General features: G+C 38.0%; 1 protein-coding gene across 3 annotated transcripts in view; it reads right to left on the bottom strand.

Annotated features, from left to right (window-relative positions):
- Positions 1-17270, bottom strand: part of usp53b (ubiquitin specific peptidase 53b) — a 45578-nt gene that overhangs the window by 1925 nt on the left and 26383 nt on the right. For 2 of the 3 annotated variants that reach the window (XM_066661515.1, XM_066661514.1), the window contains exons 11-17: positions 9213-9326; positions 8571-8687; positions 5993-6320; positions 5401-5724; positions 4533-4597; positions 2152-2218; positions 812-1560 (exon numbers count right to left, since the gene is read on the bottom strand). In XM_066661515.1, coding sequence (XP_066517612.1) covers positions 812-1560; positions 2152-2218; positions 4533-4597; positions 5401-5724; positions 5993-6320; positions 8571-8687; positions 9213-9326 — 1764 coding nt within the window. The remainder of the gene's footprint in view (positions 1-811; positions 1561-2151; positions 2219-4532; positions 4598-5400; positions 5725-5992; positions 6321-8570; positions 8688-9212; positions 9327-17270) is intronic. The other variant, XM_066661516.1, reaches the window with a different exon arrangement.

Raw genomic sequence — 17270 nt, 5'->3', positions numbered from 1 at the left:
GGATTTTCGTTCAGAAAATCTGTTAAAATCCTGTGTGTTAGCTCCTGTTAACTTGCTCTCTAACTCGCATATACATAGTGTGGCTAAAGGCACAGAGTACACGAGTTTTCCACAGCTTCGCGAAGGTGGTCTGGTCTAATTCAAGGTATAGGGCTGACAAAATGAACTGTAACTTCGACACGCTTCGTTGTAGGGTGTTAGGCTCTTTTAGGCTTCATTCGGGACTTTTATGTTGACGAGGCTGAATACAGGTGGAGTGCTGAGGGAGCAGAGCGTTTTTTAACCGGTGTAGGGCCTGAATACAGGGGGAGTGGAGCTTTGCCACATTTATCCAAAATTACGAATACTCGAATCTCAAAAACCGAATAAGTACCCATTGAACGGACATTTGGGGCCAGCCCTATTAGTTCTGTTAAACTAAACCATTCTGAATAACACATACGTAAGCATAAGATATGTTAAATATGAGGCTGACAAATCAAGTCTTCTGTGAGATTTAAACTCTGTACCCTAGGTCTGTAAGAATGTGTAGTTTTTTAGAGGCCATTACTGTAAAACAGAGATAGATTAAAAAAAAAAAGCACATTTTGTAAAGAGGATGTGGTTGTTCTTAGAATAATGGACTGACCACTCTAGAGCCCAGACTTCAGCAGCACAGAAGGTGTTTATCCAGACCAGGAATGTGAGAAACAAAACAGAACCAGTTTCTTGGACAGAACTTTAGAGGAAAACCTGGTTTAACTCATAATCTATCAAAAAAGATCTCACTGTTTTGGGAAATGTATTTTTGTAGGTGTTAAGAGCACTGGACCTGTCTCAGGCCTGTTCTTGCTATGTTCTGAGGTGGATGGACCATCTGAGTGGATGCAGGGAACAGCGTCACGGTGGTCTGCCCCCCTGCCCCCTCCCCTCTGCTCAGGCATGGCCAACACTAGTGGCCTCTGGTGGTGGTACTTGAGTCTGTACGTGTCCGTCATGCAGTTGTCCACATTGAAGTACGTAGTGAGGGCCACCCCAGGTCCCTGAGGGGCAGAGCCAGAGGCAGAGCTGGAAGCGGAGCCCGAGCCTGAGATGGAGGCGCGATCCGAGGCTCGAGGGTCTGGTAGTTCGCTCGCCCCGGGGTCACCTCGCTCCTGATCCGAGCCAGATTTGGAGCTGACATCAGAGGAGCCCTGTCGGGGGTCTGGTCTGCGGTGGTGCGCTGCTCGCGGGCTTGTCTGCGAAGGCTCCTGCAGGAGGCGTGGGCGAAAAGGTGGGGTCCTGCCCTGTTTTGGACGTGTGGCTGGAGGCGACTCGTCTCGAGCGGTACGTCCTGGCCTGGGCGATTCAGGGAGGGCCGTCTCGCTGGTGCTAGAACGGTACGCGCTATCCTCCTGCTCGGATGGAGGGTTGGTGGTCTCGTCTGAGCTGTTGCATTCAGAGCTGCTGAGCCTGGCCACCCTCCGTACCGCTGGACTCTCGGGTGTCCGAAACCCAGGCTCTTGCTGCTCGGGGGCTGCGGGGTCCCGCTCCGAGCCAGTTCCCTTTCGAGAGCAGCAGGAGGCGTGTCTCTGCTTCCGTCTATGATGCAGAACAATGGGAAATTCACAGGCAAATAACGTTATTATTAATCATTCATTTTTATTACTCTGTCATTTAAAGTAGTGTTTACTCCTCTCTCTCTCTTGCGCGCACACACACAAACCTCCTGTTTCATGTCTGAGCTATAAGCTGTGTTTTAGCATGAACTCTTCACTATTAAACCTTCTGTGTATGATACTAAAAGTCTCCCTGAAACTTTTACTCAGCAAATTAAGAGATTCTCATTCAAAAATCATCAAAACCACACTGAGATAATATAATAAAGTAAAAAGAGAAAGGTTTCCTCTCGCCAGTTTGTCATGCAAATCACACTACATATGTATCTCCCTCCCCAAAATACAAGGAAGTGCTAGAATTGTAACTTTATTGTTGTGATTATATATTTGAACACTATGAATACAAATATAATTCAATTTATTTTACATTGTACCTTCTTCTACTTATTAAAAAGTCTTAAGAAGGGACAATTTTATTGAGATTAATTTCAGAAAAGTGTGCAATTAATTAGTTTGAATATTTTTTATTCGATCAACAACAATAATTTAAGCTGGATAAACAGTGCATAAATACCTTGAGCTTGGGCTGCCTTTTATGAAATGATCAGAGTTCCTTCCCTGGACTTTTAACAAGTTTTTACCTGAAAGTAGATTGAAAATTCTTATTCACAGACAAACCAAACAAGTGCTGTAATCCCACAACTTGAGCACAAGGTGGCAGTAACAGAATTGTCAATGACAGTTTTAGGCACTGGAGGGGGCATGTTGCCCTGCAAGTGTCTTCACACATTTTTCAAAAATAAGTGAATAAATAATTAAAATAGCAGCTATTTTAATTGTTTTTTTTTTTTCAAGTTATTAGGGAATTCTGGGTTCATGCCCATTTTCATGCTCTTTCTACACAACCCCTCCTGCCACACACACACACACCCCTTTTTAATGAACACAAAGGACTAAAGGTCAGTGCTAATTTTAGGTAACTTACCAAGCCACTGTGCCAATGGCTCTTTAAATACTTAATGTTTGACTTTTAAGGTCAATCACTTCATAGTCACAGAGTAACACTTCCCATTTTAAAATTTCACTTTAGGCTGTATCCCAGAGGAGTAATCTGACTGGTGAAAGGTGGCCCAGAGAGTCAGAAGACAAAAGCATTTGGAAAGCAAATACAAAAGTAGGACTGCACCAATGTGGGAATTCTGATAACATACGCTGGATTAATAGTACTGATGAATGTAACATTTATTTGCATAACATTTTAGCTTTGAACCAGATATATGTAGACAATATTATGAAAGATGTCTCCTGAGAATCTTGTTAGACATATTTATTTCGGGAGATGTTCCACACAGACACTGGTCACTGATTTAAATTTAAATAAAATAGATCTACTCAAGCTAATAACAAAAATAATATATAAATGGATGTTAAATTTAAGCACAGGATTAAACACAAATAAATACTAGTGATCCTTTAGCAATGTAACTATTCAAAAATACAGTAATACAGAAATAAGGGCACTTCAGCTCTGCATTTGTACTTCTCCAAACTGTCAGAGGTTGAACAATCCGAGTCCATTTTTAAAATATATATACAACAAGTTCGTTTCCCAGGCTTCTTCCAGCATAACATAAACATTATTATTGGTTTGAAATGTCAGCAAAAATGTCTCACTATAAATAAGGACACTATACATTAAAGCAGAACACCAATTATCAAAGAAAATCCATAAAGACATGAAGGGTGAACACAAAAATGCTAATGTCATTAAGGTAAGTGAACAGTTAACTATCTCCCTACCTGTGTGTAGTATACACGGTGTGCACATCAGTCTACATTTATGTAATCAAGTTATTGATAATGATTTAAAACATAATAGTGATATAGAAAATATATGTTTGATTTTAAGGGTTGGCTCTTGTTCTTAAACTTTAAATATACCAATTCCAATACCTTGACTAACCTTCAACCTGCATGAAGACCCATAAAGTCTTTTTCCAACAAGTGCCTTTCAGGTTAAAAATAAATTTAGCAGCCTTTATAGCAACTGGCGTTTGTTGGAATAAACTTTAATAGTTGTTTATGTGAGTTACTGTGAAAGGTTTTTGTAGGTGTCATGCAGCCTTATGAACTATGGCCTAAAGTAAAGTGTTACTGAAATGTTTTAATCATAACAGTAATTAGGGGGGTCCGATAAAAGTACTGATTTGACACCTATGTAATATTTTACTATCCATGTTTCTGCTTGAATACACAGTGAGAAGCTGAAGAAAGAATCAACATAGGCTTTGGGGGAAAGAGACCCAAATTGTACTTCAAACACAGATTATGCAATGATTTGTATAACAGGCTCCGAATGCAGTTCCACAGTCATCAGCTGACTCTGTAGAGACTGTGTCATCCACGGGCATTTCCTCTGGCCCCATGTTCTACCATAATCTTTTACTCTGTAGTAAAGGGGGTGGAATGGCCTAAAACTGTAAGCAGCTTTTCTTTTTAGAGGCTTTCTCCATTTTTCTGAAACTTTTCACTGCATGGAAGGACAGGGACTTTTTTTTTTTGTGTGTGTGTGTGTGGGGGGGGGGGGGGGTTGTTTTATTTGCTGAAATGCACGTAAACTCAAAATAAAAAAATCGTAAAAACTAAATGTAGATTTTCTGACACTGCCATTTTAGAAGATGAATTTGAGCCTGAAGTATCTACAGCCTTATTAGATCTACTTCTGATATATTAGTTTATCGTTTTAATATATCCTGGCTTGGAGGCTCCTTCAATGACTTAATATTGTAAAGAAAGTACAAGTAAACTAATGTTATATAGGGTTAAAGTACTGCCTTTAAAGGAGAAGATCAGGGGTCAAGCTCTAAGTGGGGGCATTTCATAACACAAACACTCTGTTTTTCCACCTTAGCAGCTCATGTTAGCACAGGACACACATATTTAATCTGTACTTACTGTGGCATAATGGAGAGCGCACTGCTTCGGTTTTTGAATCTCCGCGGTTGTGATGAACTTGACCCCTGAAATAAGAGTAGTTAATTAACATATAAAACAAATTGTATGTACAATTACACAGTGACACTGACATAACTCTTATTTGGTAACACTTTACTGTGGTGTTCATTCTTCATAACACGATACCTTTATAATCCTTTCATGACTGGTAACTAGGGCTGGGTAATATGTCCAAAATTTATACCAAAATAAAATTTTGGTTTATATGACGATTACATTTTGGTCCTTATGATTTAATTCCGATATCAATAGGAACAATATAAAAGCCACAAAAATGCCAAAAACAAACAAGAAAATTAACGTAAAAACGTTACGTTAAAACCCAGCACTCCATTGTTTTTCTTGTGAAATTCCCAATAAGTTTGATGTGTCACATGACCCTCTTCCCATTGAAAAAAGAAAAGTTGAATCCAAAATGGCCGACTTCAAAATGGCCACTAATATTGAAAAGTTTCCCCCCTCCCATATACTAACAAACAGTAAGTTAATATCACCAACCATTCCCATTTTGTTAAGGTGTATCCATATAAATGGCCCACTCTGTATATATTTATATGGATAGTGAATTACTGTCCAGTCCTACTGGTAATTTTATCTTATAAAAATATATGGTATGTTCCATAAAATTCCAACCAGAGTCAGATGACATACACACCTTCTGTTAAAAATTAAACTTGCCTAAATTTGCCAGTTGTATTAACAAGCCATTTGAGTCCTTGTACACACTGAAAAATTCATAAACTCATCTTTCGCTAGGTTTAATTTGTGGCTGATTTGTGATTTTTGTTGTAAACTTGTGTTTTTGTACCTGAGCTGCTGTGCCTCTTGAGTCACTCTGAGCTCTTTCCCTGCAAAGTTCTCCAGTCCCGGAGAGTCAGGATTGGTAGATCCGCTACTGAGTCTATCGCTGCTCTCATAGCCTGACTCTGTCCTCTGGATCGTCCAGTTGTCACTCCTCAGCCCCACATTAACCCCGCCTTTGGGACGTGTAGTGGAGCTGGTGGGCGTGGCCCTGCGCTGAGACTCCTGGGAGCTGCGGCTCTCTGTCTCTAGTCTTGACTCGTCCTCGTAGATAGTCATCAGGCCTTTCTGCTTATGCTCTGTGAGTGCCCTCTCCTGACCGAGGCGTCGGCTAAAAGAGAAATAATAGCACTGACGTGCTTAACGATCAATAATGAACTAAATAAAGTCAAGAAACAAAAATGGGAGCTCTTAAGGAGTTTAGTAAATGTAATGGGAATATCTAAACGTAATATGAATAATATACATTCCTTTAAAAAAATGTTAGATGTAACTGAGACATTGACTTAAAAATCATGAAAACAGAGGATATCTGTGTGATTTTACAGCACCTTATATTAGGTTCTGTTAACTTTTACACTGAAAACAATAGTTCCTACCGGTTGCAGCGTGGGCTTCCATGTTGCTGCTGCTGCTGTTGCTGCTGTCTGCGCTCCAGCTCGTTCAGGACTCTATCCACATTCAGGACTTCACGTACAGGACGCCATGACGGTTTGGACCTGCCACGTTCAGATGTGTCAGCTGGCTCGTACTGACTGGAGGACAGGGAGTCGTGCCGGCGGGCTGGAGGGTCTGACTGAGACCCCCGTGGGTGCTGAGAAGAGCGATCTGAGCGGGACGTGCGAGACGGAGCAGAGCGGTGACGCTGATCAGAGTTTGAGCGCAAACCGTTCTCAGTGGGTGACGACGATCTTGGATATGCCATGTCTAAACACAAACACAGGTCAGTCAGTGATGGCAACACAATCAGCTGGAACACACACAAACCCTTTATGGTCGAAAGGTTAATGTAGTTTAACTATTAAAAGGTACACGATAGCATCGTAAGACCATAGTAGTCCTGTCTCACTACTTACTCTTGCACCTTTCACACCTTTGTGCATTTCCCTTCCTACGTACAGTGCTGTCTCTACAATGCTGATCCAGGAGTAGAAATGACAGAGGCTCTATTCTCTCAATTACAGTTCAGTGAAGCATCACAAAGATTTTGAAGCTGTAATATTAAGGGAAAAACTGTACCTATTCATCCAATTTTTCCTTTAATTATGTAACATATACAGTTAAAAGAGGTGTAAGCTAAATGTGTTCAATTTAGTTCAGAAGCTTCAAGGAACCTTTAAAAAAAAATGAAATAACTAACTTTGCATTCTACAACCAACCTATATTTGGAAAGTGTTCCTCTAAGAAACTCTTCACTAATTTGTTTCATTATTATTTTATACTCTTTCTTTACACACACTTTTCAAAATGTAGTTAAAAAATATATTTCAGAGATGGTTCTTTTCTTCTGCATGAGTATACTCTTGCTGCATCCAACCTCTAGTTAGAGAGACAGATGGTGCGCTACCCTTTGGAAGTTGACCAACACCATAAACCATTTTCCTGAGTGAAAGTGGCCCTAGGAATGCCCTTCTGTAGAGGACGGCACGGCCCTCTTTCTCCACACAAAGAACTTGTGTCATTATAAAAAATAACATGTAAGAGAGAGGTGGTATAGGCCAAGCCACTCAGAGGGAACCATTTCAGAGGGAACCACTGAGCAAATTCAAATGTAACTTTTATATGAACTGACAACAACAATCAGCTAACTGAATAATAAACGATAATTCGTTGTCTATAACCGCTTGTCCGGTTCAGAGTCGCAGTGGGACCAAAGCCTACCCGGAATCACAGAACACAAGGCAGTAATACACCCTGGAGGGGGCGGCAGTCCTTCACAGGGTGACACACACTCACCTATGGACACTTGTTTTGAGTAACCAATCCACCTATGTTTTTGGACCATGGGAGAACACCCAGAGCGGGACTTGAACCCACGACCTCCAGGTCCCTGGAGCTGTGACATTACCTGCTGCGCCACCATAATAATAAACATAATAATAGTAATAATATTAATAATAATGCCTAATCTTCTTTTTTAATGATGGCTACAGGCGACATTTCTAAGATGTCTATAATAGTTGCTTATATCATGTCATTTCTTGATTGAAAAAACTTTGAATAAAAAGCTAAACATAAAAATATATTGTAGAACCCTAAATATTCAAATCCATATTCAGAACCTTATTTTATATCTGACAAAAATAATATCCTCAATATGTTGTATTACTGTATTTGGATTTTAAAATGAGTTTAATGGCTCGACCGGGACAGTCTGACAGGAAAGAGAATGTCTGATAATACCCCAGAAGCCCAAAAATCGGCTTACTGGGCCGTCATATGGTGTTGGAAAGCTCTGCGAGCCAGAGGCCATGGTGTTACTGCTGGTTAATACTGCTTTGGACGCTGATGATTTCCCCTTGACTTTACTGATCTGAACAGTAATTTTCTGTGCACCTACAGCATTTCACATCATTACGTTCATGTACTTCAACCAGGCAGATAAACTTCTTACAGTAATGCTTCCAGGAATGATTATATATCATTATAATACTTTTTCAACAGCAACTTCTGAATATAAAGAGCTGTGTGCAAAAGTTCAAAAGCCCTGGGTCAAATTATTAATTTTGATGATTTTTATATGGAAATAAGTTAAATATTAATTATTTCTACTTCTTTTATGAACTGTTATTTATTTAACTAAGTTTAATCTAAATTGTGCCATACTTATTTTTCATAACTCACATTTTAGATTACATTTCTTTTTTTCAGTACTTCCCCCAGCAGTTTCAGTTTTTCATCCAGTTCTACAAATCAACAGTGGATTAAAATGTGTACACGTTCATTGCAGAAGATGCGAATCACCAAAAACTGTTCTAAATATTAATATTAAGTACATCAGAAAACATTGATCACAAATGTGTACAATTCTTATTAATCTTTTATGAAGTTAGTGACTGGAGAAAAAGTCTAATATTATTGTTGTTTTAACGACACAAAATCTGAAGTGGTCAGTCAATGCTGTACAGCATGAACAGGTGATATCTAAGCACGGAATAGTGTGTAGATGTGGGGAACCTTTGTGTTGAAAGGAGTCTGGTCTGCGATGAGCACGGTCACTCTCTCTCCTCTGTCTCTCTCCTCCTCCCTGTGAAGATTCTCGCAGTCTGCCAGGGCTTTCTGGAAGCACTTTCACTGGAGATAAGATGAAAAAATACAATGTCAAATTAACTCACTTCACAACAAAAATGTTTTTAAAAATATTTCAAAATAACTATTCACCTCTTTATTTCTAGACAAGTTCTAGACAAGATTAAAGCAGTTTAAACTTTAATCTCCACCATGAGTGGTGTGTTTAAAATAAGACTGTTCTCGCATGCTGCAGAAAAGCACATTCTCTCTTTCTTTAAATATAAAAAGTTTGATATAGGATGTAAACAATGTTAAAGGTCAAAAGCTGATCATTTATTGCCCATATACGCTTCATATATGGAAAATGTAACAAAGGTTGTTGGCAGAATTTGGAAATGGTCATAAAAAATTAATAATGACTGTTTTTGCTACATAAATACATATATCTTCTGGTCCACGTGTGGGTCTAGACCTCTTTTCCTCAATTAGATATCAGTTTTATGCTATTTCCTAAAAATAAAACAATATTATGATCCAAAGCTTAACAGTATTTAGGAGTATTTGACTGTGAATTTTTAATATCCTTACGCCGATTGGCTGATTGCAGTGTTTGTTTGTGAGATCCCTGATTGTTTCGCAGGGAGCCAGCAGACTCTCTCAATCCGTCAAGTTTCTTTGACCCTGAGAGCGGAACGTCAGCTACTGTCCACAAAGACACAGAGAAGAAACAATTCCACAATCAAGGTCTAAAAGATAATAAATAAACCTCTGTGGTTTGCAGGTGAATCAAAATAACCAAAATGACCACACAATAATCTCATTAAAATAGCACATTTCTCTGGTACAGCACCAAAACAGTCACCACCATATAAACTGCACTTGTCATTTTTAAAAGACAGAAAATAAAACCAAGCTCAATAGTTAATCCAGATCTGACAAAAAGAGTTTGTGTCCATCCTTCCAGTGTGAGAAGACAACTCCACACTGTGGGTCTGAAAGGATGATTAGCTGTTACTGAGAAAAAGGAAATAGACAAAGAAAGATAAAAATTCTCAAATAGAATTATGAAACTGCCCAAATCTATTTTTGTTGACTTTTTGGTTCCCTTTTTTCTCCTTTTGCCATCATTACGTCACTGACAGAATTTCAGTCAAATAACAACAATGAACAGATATAAAGCCTTTGCACACTGTTTTCCTTTGCACTTGGTACACATCTGAATAAGAATAGAACAAGAAGCCAAGATGAAGCACCACACCGCTGATGGCCGTATAATTCTCTAATCGTCATGACATCTATAATCTCTGCTGTGTGCAGTGTGTCTATAAATGTCCACTGTGAGGACAGAGGACAGTCATATGTGTATAAAAAATGACAGACTGTGAGCTGGCCCAGATGTTGAAAGAGAAAACAAAACAAACAAAAAAAAACACATGTCCAGACCCAGCAATGGGTGACAAGCCTGGAGAGGGATTACTGTGGGGGGCAAAATTAATCTAGCTATCATTTTCCAAACAAATAAAAAGGCAAATCCCCCTCACATCTGCCTAAATGGCTCTTTTCTTCCATACCAGTTCTTTCTCCCGTTATTAATTGGAGCAAATCTCTGGCAATTTTTTAAACAAACGTAGTGTAGTGTTTTAAACAAAAATGTAAACAAGTGTAAAAGTGGTGGGCAATATGACAAAAATATCTTATCACAATCCTTGAAGAAATGTATGTACTAATATGCTTACATTTAACTTATTATACTTTGCCAACAAATTAATACACAAAATATAAAAAACTGAAAATAAAATTACATAGCAATCCATGGAAGCTGCCAATTAAGAAGCAATGATGAGACTGCTGTGAGCTTCTTATTTGAATTTATCATTCCACTTCAAACACAATTATGTTTTGAGCTGCTAAAATTCAGCTTTTTAATTAAAAACTATGATTACAATGGTTTTTGCTTAAAGTAGTACGTATTTCTTTGCTCTGAATCCAAATAAACAAATCTGAATATGCTCTGTTTGGAACATTTTCAGCTTTCTAGTGATGTTTACAAACTACTCAGAGGAGTACTGCAACATAAGATATAATTCAGGGTTGCGATGGGTCTGAAGCCCACCCGGAATCTCTGGGTGCAATCTTTGTTTTTCAGTATCCTGCCTGATACCGCTCATTTAGTCATTCGCCACTGTTGAAGATAAATGTATAACTGTGTAGCGTAGCCATGTGGTTTGCACAAGGCTAACACACTGTACACAAGCTTCCATTACTCATTAGCTACATTAGCCTCAAAGCTTCTTTGCAAAACTAAGGATGCAAACTTCAGACAGTAAACATGTCTCGGCGAATCGCTTTCAGTTAAATGTATAAATATAATTTTTAAACAAATCACTGCATTGACTGAGGGCATTTGAGGACGGAGAAATGAGGAGGAGGAGGGGAAAGGAGGCACAATTTCACATTGATAAACCGCTGGCATGTGAGCAGGCTGTAGAAGCTGCAGAGCTGCTGCCAGTGGCTCTGCTCAGCAAAAAAAAAAAGTGCAATGCCAAGCGAGTGTACTGAAGCAGCGAGCTCAGCAAAGCATGAGTAACAAAGCTGGCGCCGCATGCCCATTAAATATCCATCCCCCAAAAAACCTCAAAGGGCACGGGTCCAGGCACAGGATTTTAAGATGTTTCTGCAAACTCCAGAGGTTTAACCAAAGCACAAGCTCTCTGGAGAACAAGTGGGTTAAGATATATTTCTGTAGAGGGAATATAGGTGTGTACAATATTTCATATTACTTAATATTATTCATGTTATTGTAATTATCATACATGATCAGTTACTTCTTTTATCATGCAGTGTCATTTTTTACTAGTTGTTCAAATTTTGGCACATGTTGAAAATCTGGACAATCAGTCCAGTATTTGTAATAAAAATGGTTTTGTATTAAATGCCATTAAAATCTAAGAATATTTGTTTGCCTTCTCAGTTAAAATCATCATTCAGGAGTTCAATGATTCCTTTGACTGGGTCACATGAATATCTAGAATAAGGAGTTATTGGTAGAGGCTTATTTGCATAGTGCAGCCTTAAGCTTTATCAAAAGAGCAAAGGTAACTGTACACTAGAAGACTGCATTCTAAATAAAATGTTTTAAGCATAAGTTGTTTTGAACTATTCCTATATTCCAAAACAACAACACAACATATACATACTTATAAACAAATGTATATAAAAAATAACACAAATAAAAAATGCAAGTACTGATATTGCACAACTCTAGTTTTAGGACTTTTTCCTAAATACTGCTAAAAGAATTATGGCAAGCTAATGGAAAGAATGGAAAGCTGTTACATTTAAGCCCTTACTTAGTCCAGGCCAGTCAAAGGTAAATGTGAACCTTGTAATAAACTCTAATACATCTTGTATTGACTACAGAAACTAAAAAGTTGACATATTATACTCAGAGTATTATAATGTAGGAATTTACAATACTGATCCTGTAGAGGTTATAATCCCTTTAACCAATCACAGTATTTATTTCACAGTGTGCTGTGTTACTGGATTGGTTATTGGTTATGCAATCCAACATTACTAAATTATTTAATCTTGTGAACCAGATGAACAGAGTATCCAAACAAAGAGTAGAGAGAGTACAGGAAAGAGAGAGAAAGCTGCACATCTGAACCACAACCAGAAGAGCCATGTTCCTTGTACATCCCTGCTGGCAACAGTAAAATCATTTTATGATATTCTCAAAGAACCAGAACTTTCTGTGTGATAGCATGTCTCATATCACTGTATAACAGGTGCACAATGCTTTTTTTTTATTTTTGGATATACAGTGATTATTATTCTATGCCTAAGGGTGTTGTTTTAATTTGTCTAAGTGTTGTTAAAAGTCAGTTGGTACAATGTATTTGGTTTTGTTAGCTCGTTTACATTATAAAAATCAAAATAAATAAATAAATAAATTTCAGTATCTCACTTTAGTGCATTTTGGTATAGATTTATCTTATTATATTATTACTGAATTTGAAAAATATCATAGTATTTATCACAATAGTATTTACTTTATTTATTCAAAATTATGCAGCCCTAGAACAATTATTTTCCAGGGGTTTGCAAATAGGTCCTGAATTATAAGTTTTTAGATTAATATCTCTGCAAAAAGGTACGAGTTATACTTACAGAGATTCATAGAGAAATAGCGATGGCCTCCAATGGCCAAAGAGGACTGGGTGTATGCAACTCGAGGGAGAATGTCCATTTTAGCCAGCTGTTTGGTGCTCAGAGCAGAAGAAAGAAGAGACTGAGGATAAAGGGAATATTCAACACTGAGAAATAGAGAGGGAGGGAGAGAGAGAGAGAGAGAAAGAGAGAGAGAGAAAGAGAGAGAGAAAGAGAGAGAACAGTGCAAGGCCTGGGGGTAGGGATTGGGACAGAAAGAAAAAGAGTGAGAATAACAAAAAGAGAGGAAAAGGGAGAAAGAACTAAACAGAAGAGATGCTGAGTTAAAGAGAAAGGGTACGAGAATGAATGTAAGAATGTGACAGATTAGAGTGAGATAGAGAGAGAGATAATGTGTGTGGGTGATAATCTCTGTCCTCAGTGAAATTTAGAGCCATCCACAGACAAACTCCGTCCAGCGGATGACCGCTCGAGGTAAAGAGGGGAAAAAAACAGGGGATTTGAGCATAAAAAAGTCAAGAGCACCAAATGGAACATAGCCGAAGCTCCCACTTATATAACATCCTGCTGCTCTTTAAATGCTCGTCTGTCACTACCATGTCAGCGTCTTTTTAATTTGATTCACAGTCATTTTATTGGCCAAGAACACTGTCATGTACGAGGAGTTTGCCTTGGTGAAATTGGTGCTTACATAAATGGATGATAAAGAAAATTAAATATCAAAATAATACAAGTAAATTCAATATACTGGCAGAAAGGATTTCATAATATAAGAGCTTCTGAATTTGTGTGCAATTTGAGTTACAGATGAGCAAACATGAAATAAAGACAAGGATTTCTCTAATAGATGTTTTACTGTTAACTACTATTACAACCCCATTGCCAAAAATGTTGGGACATTGTGCAAAATGTAAATAAAACAAAATGCAAACCATTCATTCATTGTCTGTATCTGCTTATCCCTTTCAGGGTCGCATTGGGTCTGGAGCCTACCCAGAATCACTGCATGCAAGGCACAATCACACCCTGGACTGGGCAGCATTCAACATTGGGACACACACACACTTACACACTTTTTGAGTCACCAATCCACCTACCAACGTGTGCTTTTGGACCATGGGAGGAAAGCAGAGCATCTGGAGAAAATCCACACAGACACAGGGAGAACACACCAAACTTCTCACAGATAGTCACCCAGAGCAGGACTTGAACCCACAACCTCCAGGTCCCTGGAGGTGTGTGACAGCGACACTGCCTGTAACACCACCGTGCAGCCCATGTACAAGTCAATTCAACTTTATATTTAATTTAACATAGTACAAGACAATAGTTTAAAGGTTGAAATATAGAAGGTTTATAGTATTTTGAAAAATATTGGCAAATTTGTAATTGAATGCAAAGACGATGTTCAGCAAAGACGTTGGGACACTGTTTACCACAGTATCATGCCTCACTTTTTAACAACACTCTATACGTGGTTGGGAACTGAAGAGACAACTTGCTGTAGCCTTGAAAGTGAACTGATTTCTGATTTATGCTTGTTATAAGATTTTAGCTACTCAATAGTTCAGGGTCTCTGAACTTTTGTTTCATAACTTTCAAAACTTTTTTGTTTCATAATGCACCAGATTTTCTTTTCAAATATATGGAGGTTGAAAAGAAATTTGTTTTTACCTGATTGTTGTACAAAGATAAGTAACAAGAGGCATGTCTCTGTCTGAGACTCAGATGGCCAGACCCTTGATGGCCCACCAATTCATATTCATGTTATAAAAGCATGCTAATCCGGCTGCTCTTATTGGAGGATTACGTCATTTTAGTCATAAACAATTGCACATGGCTGTGTTTTCAAACCGAGCATGGAGTTCCATGATGGCACAGTCATGTATTTCAGCTGACGTATTTCAGCTGGCTTTTCTGGTTAGTTTCGATGCTACACTAGTCCATTATGCTATATATTCCAGCAACAGATTTCGTGAAACTGACAATAAATATTTGTAAATGCACAGAGTTCAGCTGCAAACGGCTTGTAATGCTCTCTGCTGCTTTTAAAACAGTCCTCTGAAGCTCATATGTATGGCTTTGTTGGTCCAAATCAGTTTTTTTTTGTTGCTAAATAACTAAAATGTCAGCACCTTTGAAAATAGATTTTTGGGAAGTACCTGTTTAGAGTTACATTAAACAAAAAACAGTTGAATGACATACATCTCTCACATTATTGTTGCTGGGTTTGTGCTGAATATTAGCATGTGTAGCTTTTTGGGAGCAAACTTTTTTAGGTATGTGAAATTTGTTAAAATGTCAAGGCATGTCAGATCACCTCAGACATGGCAGAAAGGCCTCAGACTCCAGGGGGATTAACAAGGAGGACACAGCAAAGGATTTTATGAAAGCATCTATGATTTCCTGTTTACTTACAGCTGCTTCTTTGCATTTGTGAGTTGTAACTTCCGTTGTGGATACAGCAATGAACTGTGTTCACAGACAGTGATTTTTTCATGTTTTCCAGTGATTTCCACTACAGAAAACTGTCTGTTTTTAATTCAGTGCCAAAGACCACATCCAACTAGTATTTTGTTCCCCATCCCAAGTTTTGGAACATGGCATCAAATTCAAGATGGGAAAATATTTTTCAAAATAAAAATAATTAATTATTTTTTTAAAAATTACATGCAGTGTTTAAACTATTTGCACACCATTGCATTCTGCATGTATTCTGAGGATTTATATGCTTCTGTCAGCAATGTTTGATGTAATGCTTAATATTTGTTTAAACCCATCCTAAACCAGCTGAAAAAAAGCTGTCTTGAGCACAATCTCTGAAGCTTTAAAGTCATCCTAAAACAAAGGTACTAAATATATCTTGTTTGTTTCTGCATCGATCATGACATTATGAGACAGATTAAAAAGAACAGGAGATGCTGCTACATCACTTGATCTGCTATAAAGTGGAAGCAATTGGCTGCATGCGTACCTCAGGGAAACAAATTCAGATGCATCATTCATAATTCATTTTCATCATAATTTAAAAGTATAAATGATTTAAAAATTCTTAAATAAATCAAAAAAGCCTCATTGACCTACACTGATTCTGCAGTTGTACAGTGCCCATGAAAAATATAAGTTTTGTTTTTTTGTTTTATTCCAGCAGAGCACCTGCTTATGCACTGTAATATCTGACACAAACTAAGTCTCCAACAAAACCTTGTTAGTGTATGACACTGTTTGTAAAGATCCCAACAAATGAATAGTAATTACAGCCACATCAAAAATCTCATCATTTTCAGCTTGGCTAATGGACATTTAAAGAGAGTGGTCTGGCACCAGAAAGGCATGAAGAACTAGAAACCAGAATAATAAAATAGCAATGCTTACACAAAAACACTACAATGTGTACAATTCGTTCATTTATTGACTATAACCGCTTATCCAGTTCCAGGGTCATGGTGGTTTCGGAGCCAACCTGGAAATACTGGGCACAAGGTGGGAACACAACCTGGAGGGGGCACTAGTCCCCTCACGCACTCACACATTCACACACTCACATGTTGATACTTGCTATGGACACTTTTCTGTAGCCAATCAACTTACCAACATGTGTTTTTCGACTGTGGGAGGAAACCAGAGCAGCCAGACATGTTGAAATATATATATATATATATATATATATATATATATATATATATATAAAGATGAATATGCAATTGGAAATGTTGCTGAAATCGGTTAGGGAACATGATTGGTTGCAACCATATGCAGTGCTTTCTGAGATATGTAGTTCATTGTTGTCTTTTACCTTTGCCTTTTGTTCATTTTTTGCCTTGGATTTCATTTTTATAATATCATGATTTTTCTGCTGGCTGATTGGCCCAGTCGAGTGCTTAAAACATTTTATATCAATGTCTTTGAAGAAAATGCTTACTTCCGGAAACAGAGACCCTTAAAGTGTGTCTATAGTAAACAATACTTTTTTCTTTTTCTTAAACCAATAGTGATCATTGAAAATTTCTGTTATCATTTGATGGAATTCAGACAAAAAACATATCGTAACGTAAGATGCTAGTGCTGGATGATTAGTTTTGGGTCCCAAAACCACTCTAACTCATCACAAAGGCTCTCAGGGGTGGCAATGGTTGTGATGACAGCTAAGGTTACTTGTTTAATAGGTAAATTAAAACCTAGCCATCTAGACAACTGCAGTGTACAAATTAATCAAGAAAATTGTTTTTTTTCTGGTAAACTCATGTATCAATACCACCAGATAACACAAAATGGCTTTCACTACCCTCATGGATTGAGTTCCTTATAATAGTGCACTATATAGTAAGTAATGTAGGGAAGAGAGAGTAGAGAACTATTTTCAAACACACTTCAGTTTGCGTTCTGGCTAGCCCTCCTGGAACCCTCAGAGACTGAACTGCAGGATCTACAGTTTGAACAAAGGGGTAATTATAAGATTAAACAATACTGAAA

The sequence above is a fragment of the Hoplias malabaricus genome, chromosome 2 (genome assembly GCF_029633855.1).
Source record: "Hoplias malabaricus isolate fHopMal1 chromosome 2, fHopMal1.hap1, whole genome shotgun sequence".
NCBI classification, from domain to species: domain Eukaryota; kingdom Metazoa; phylum Chordata; class Actinopteri; order Characiformes; family Erythrinidae; genus Hoplias; species Hoplias malabaricus.
The sequence above is the reverse complement of the archived record's forward strand: the minus strand, read 5'-3'. Positions and strand labels throughout refer to the sequence as shown.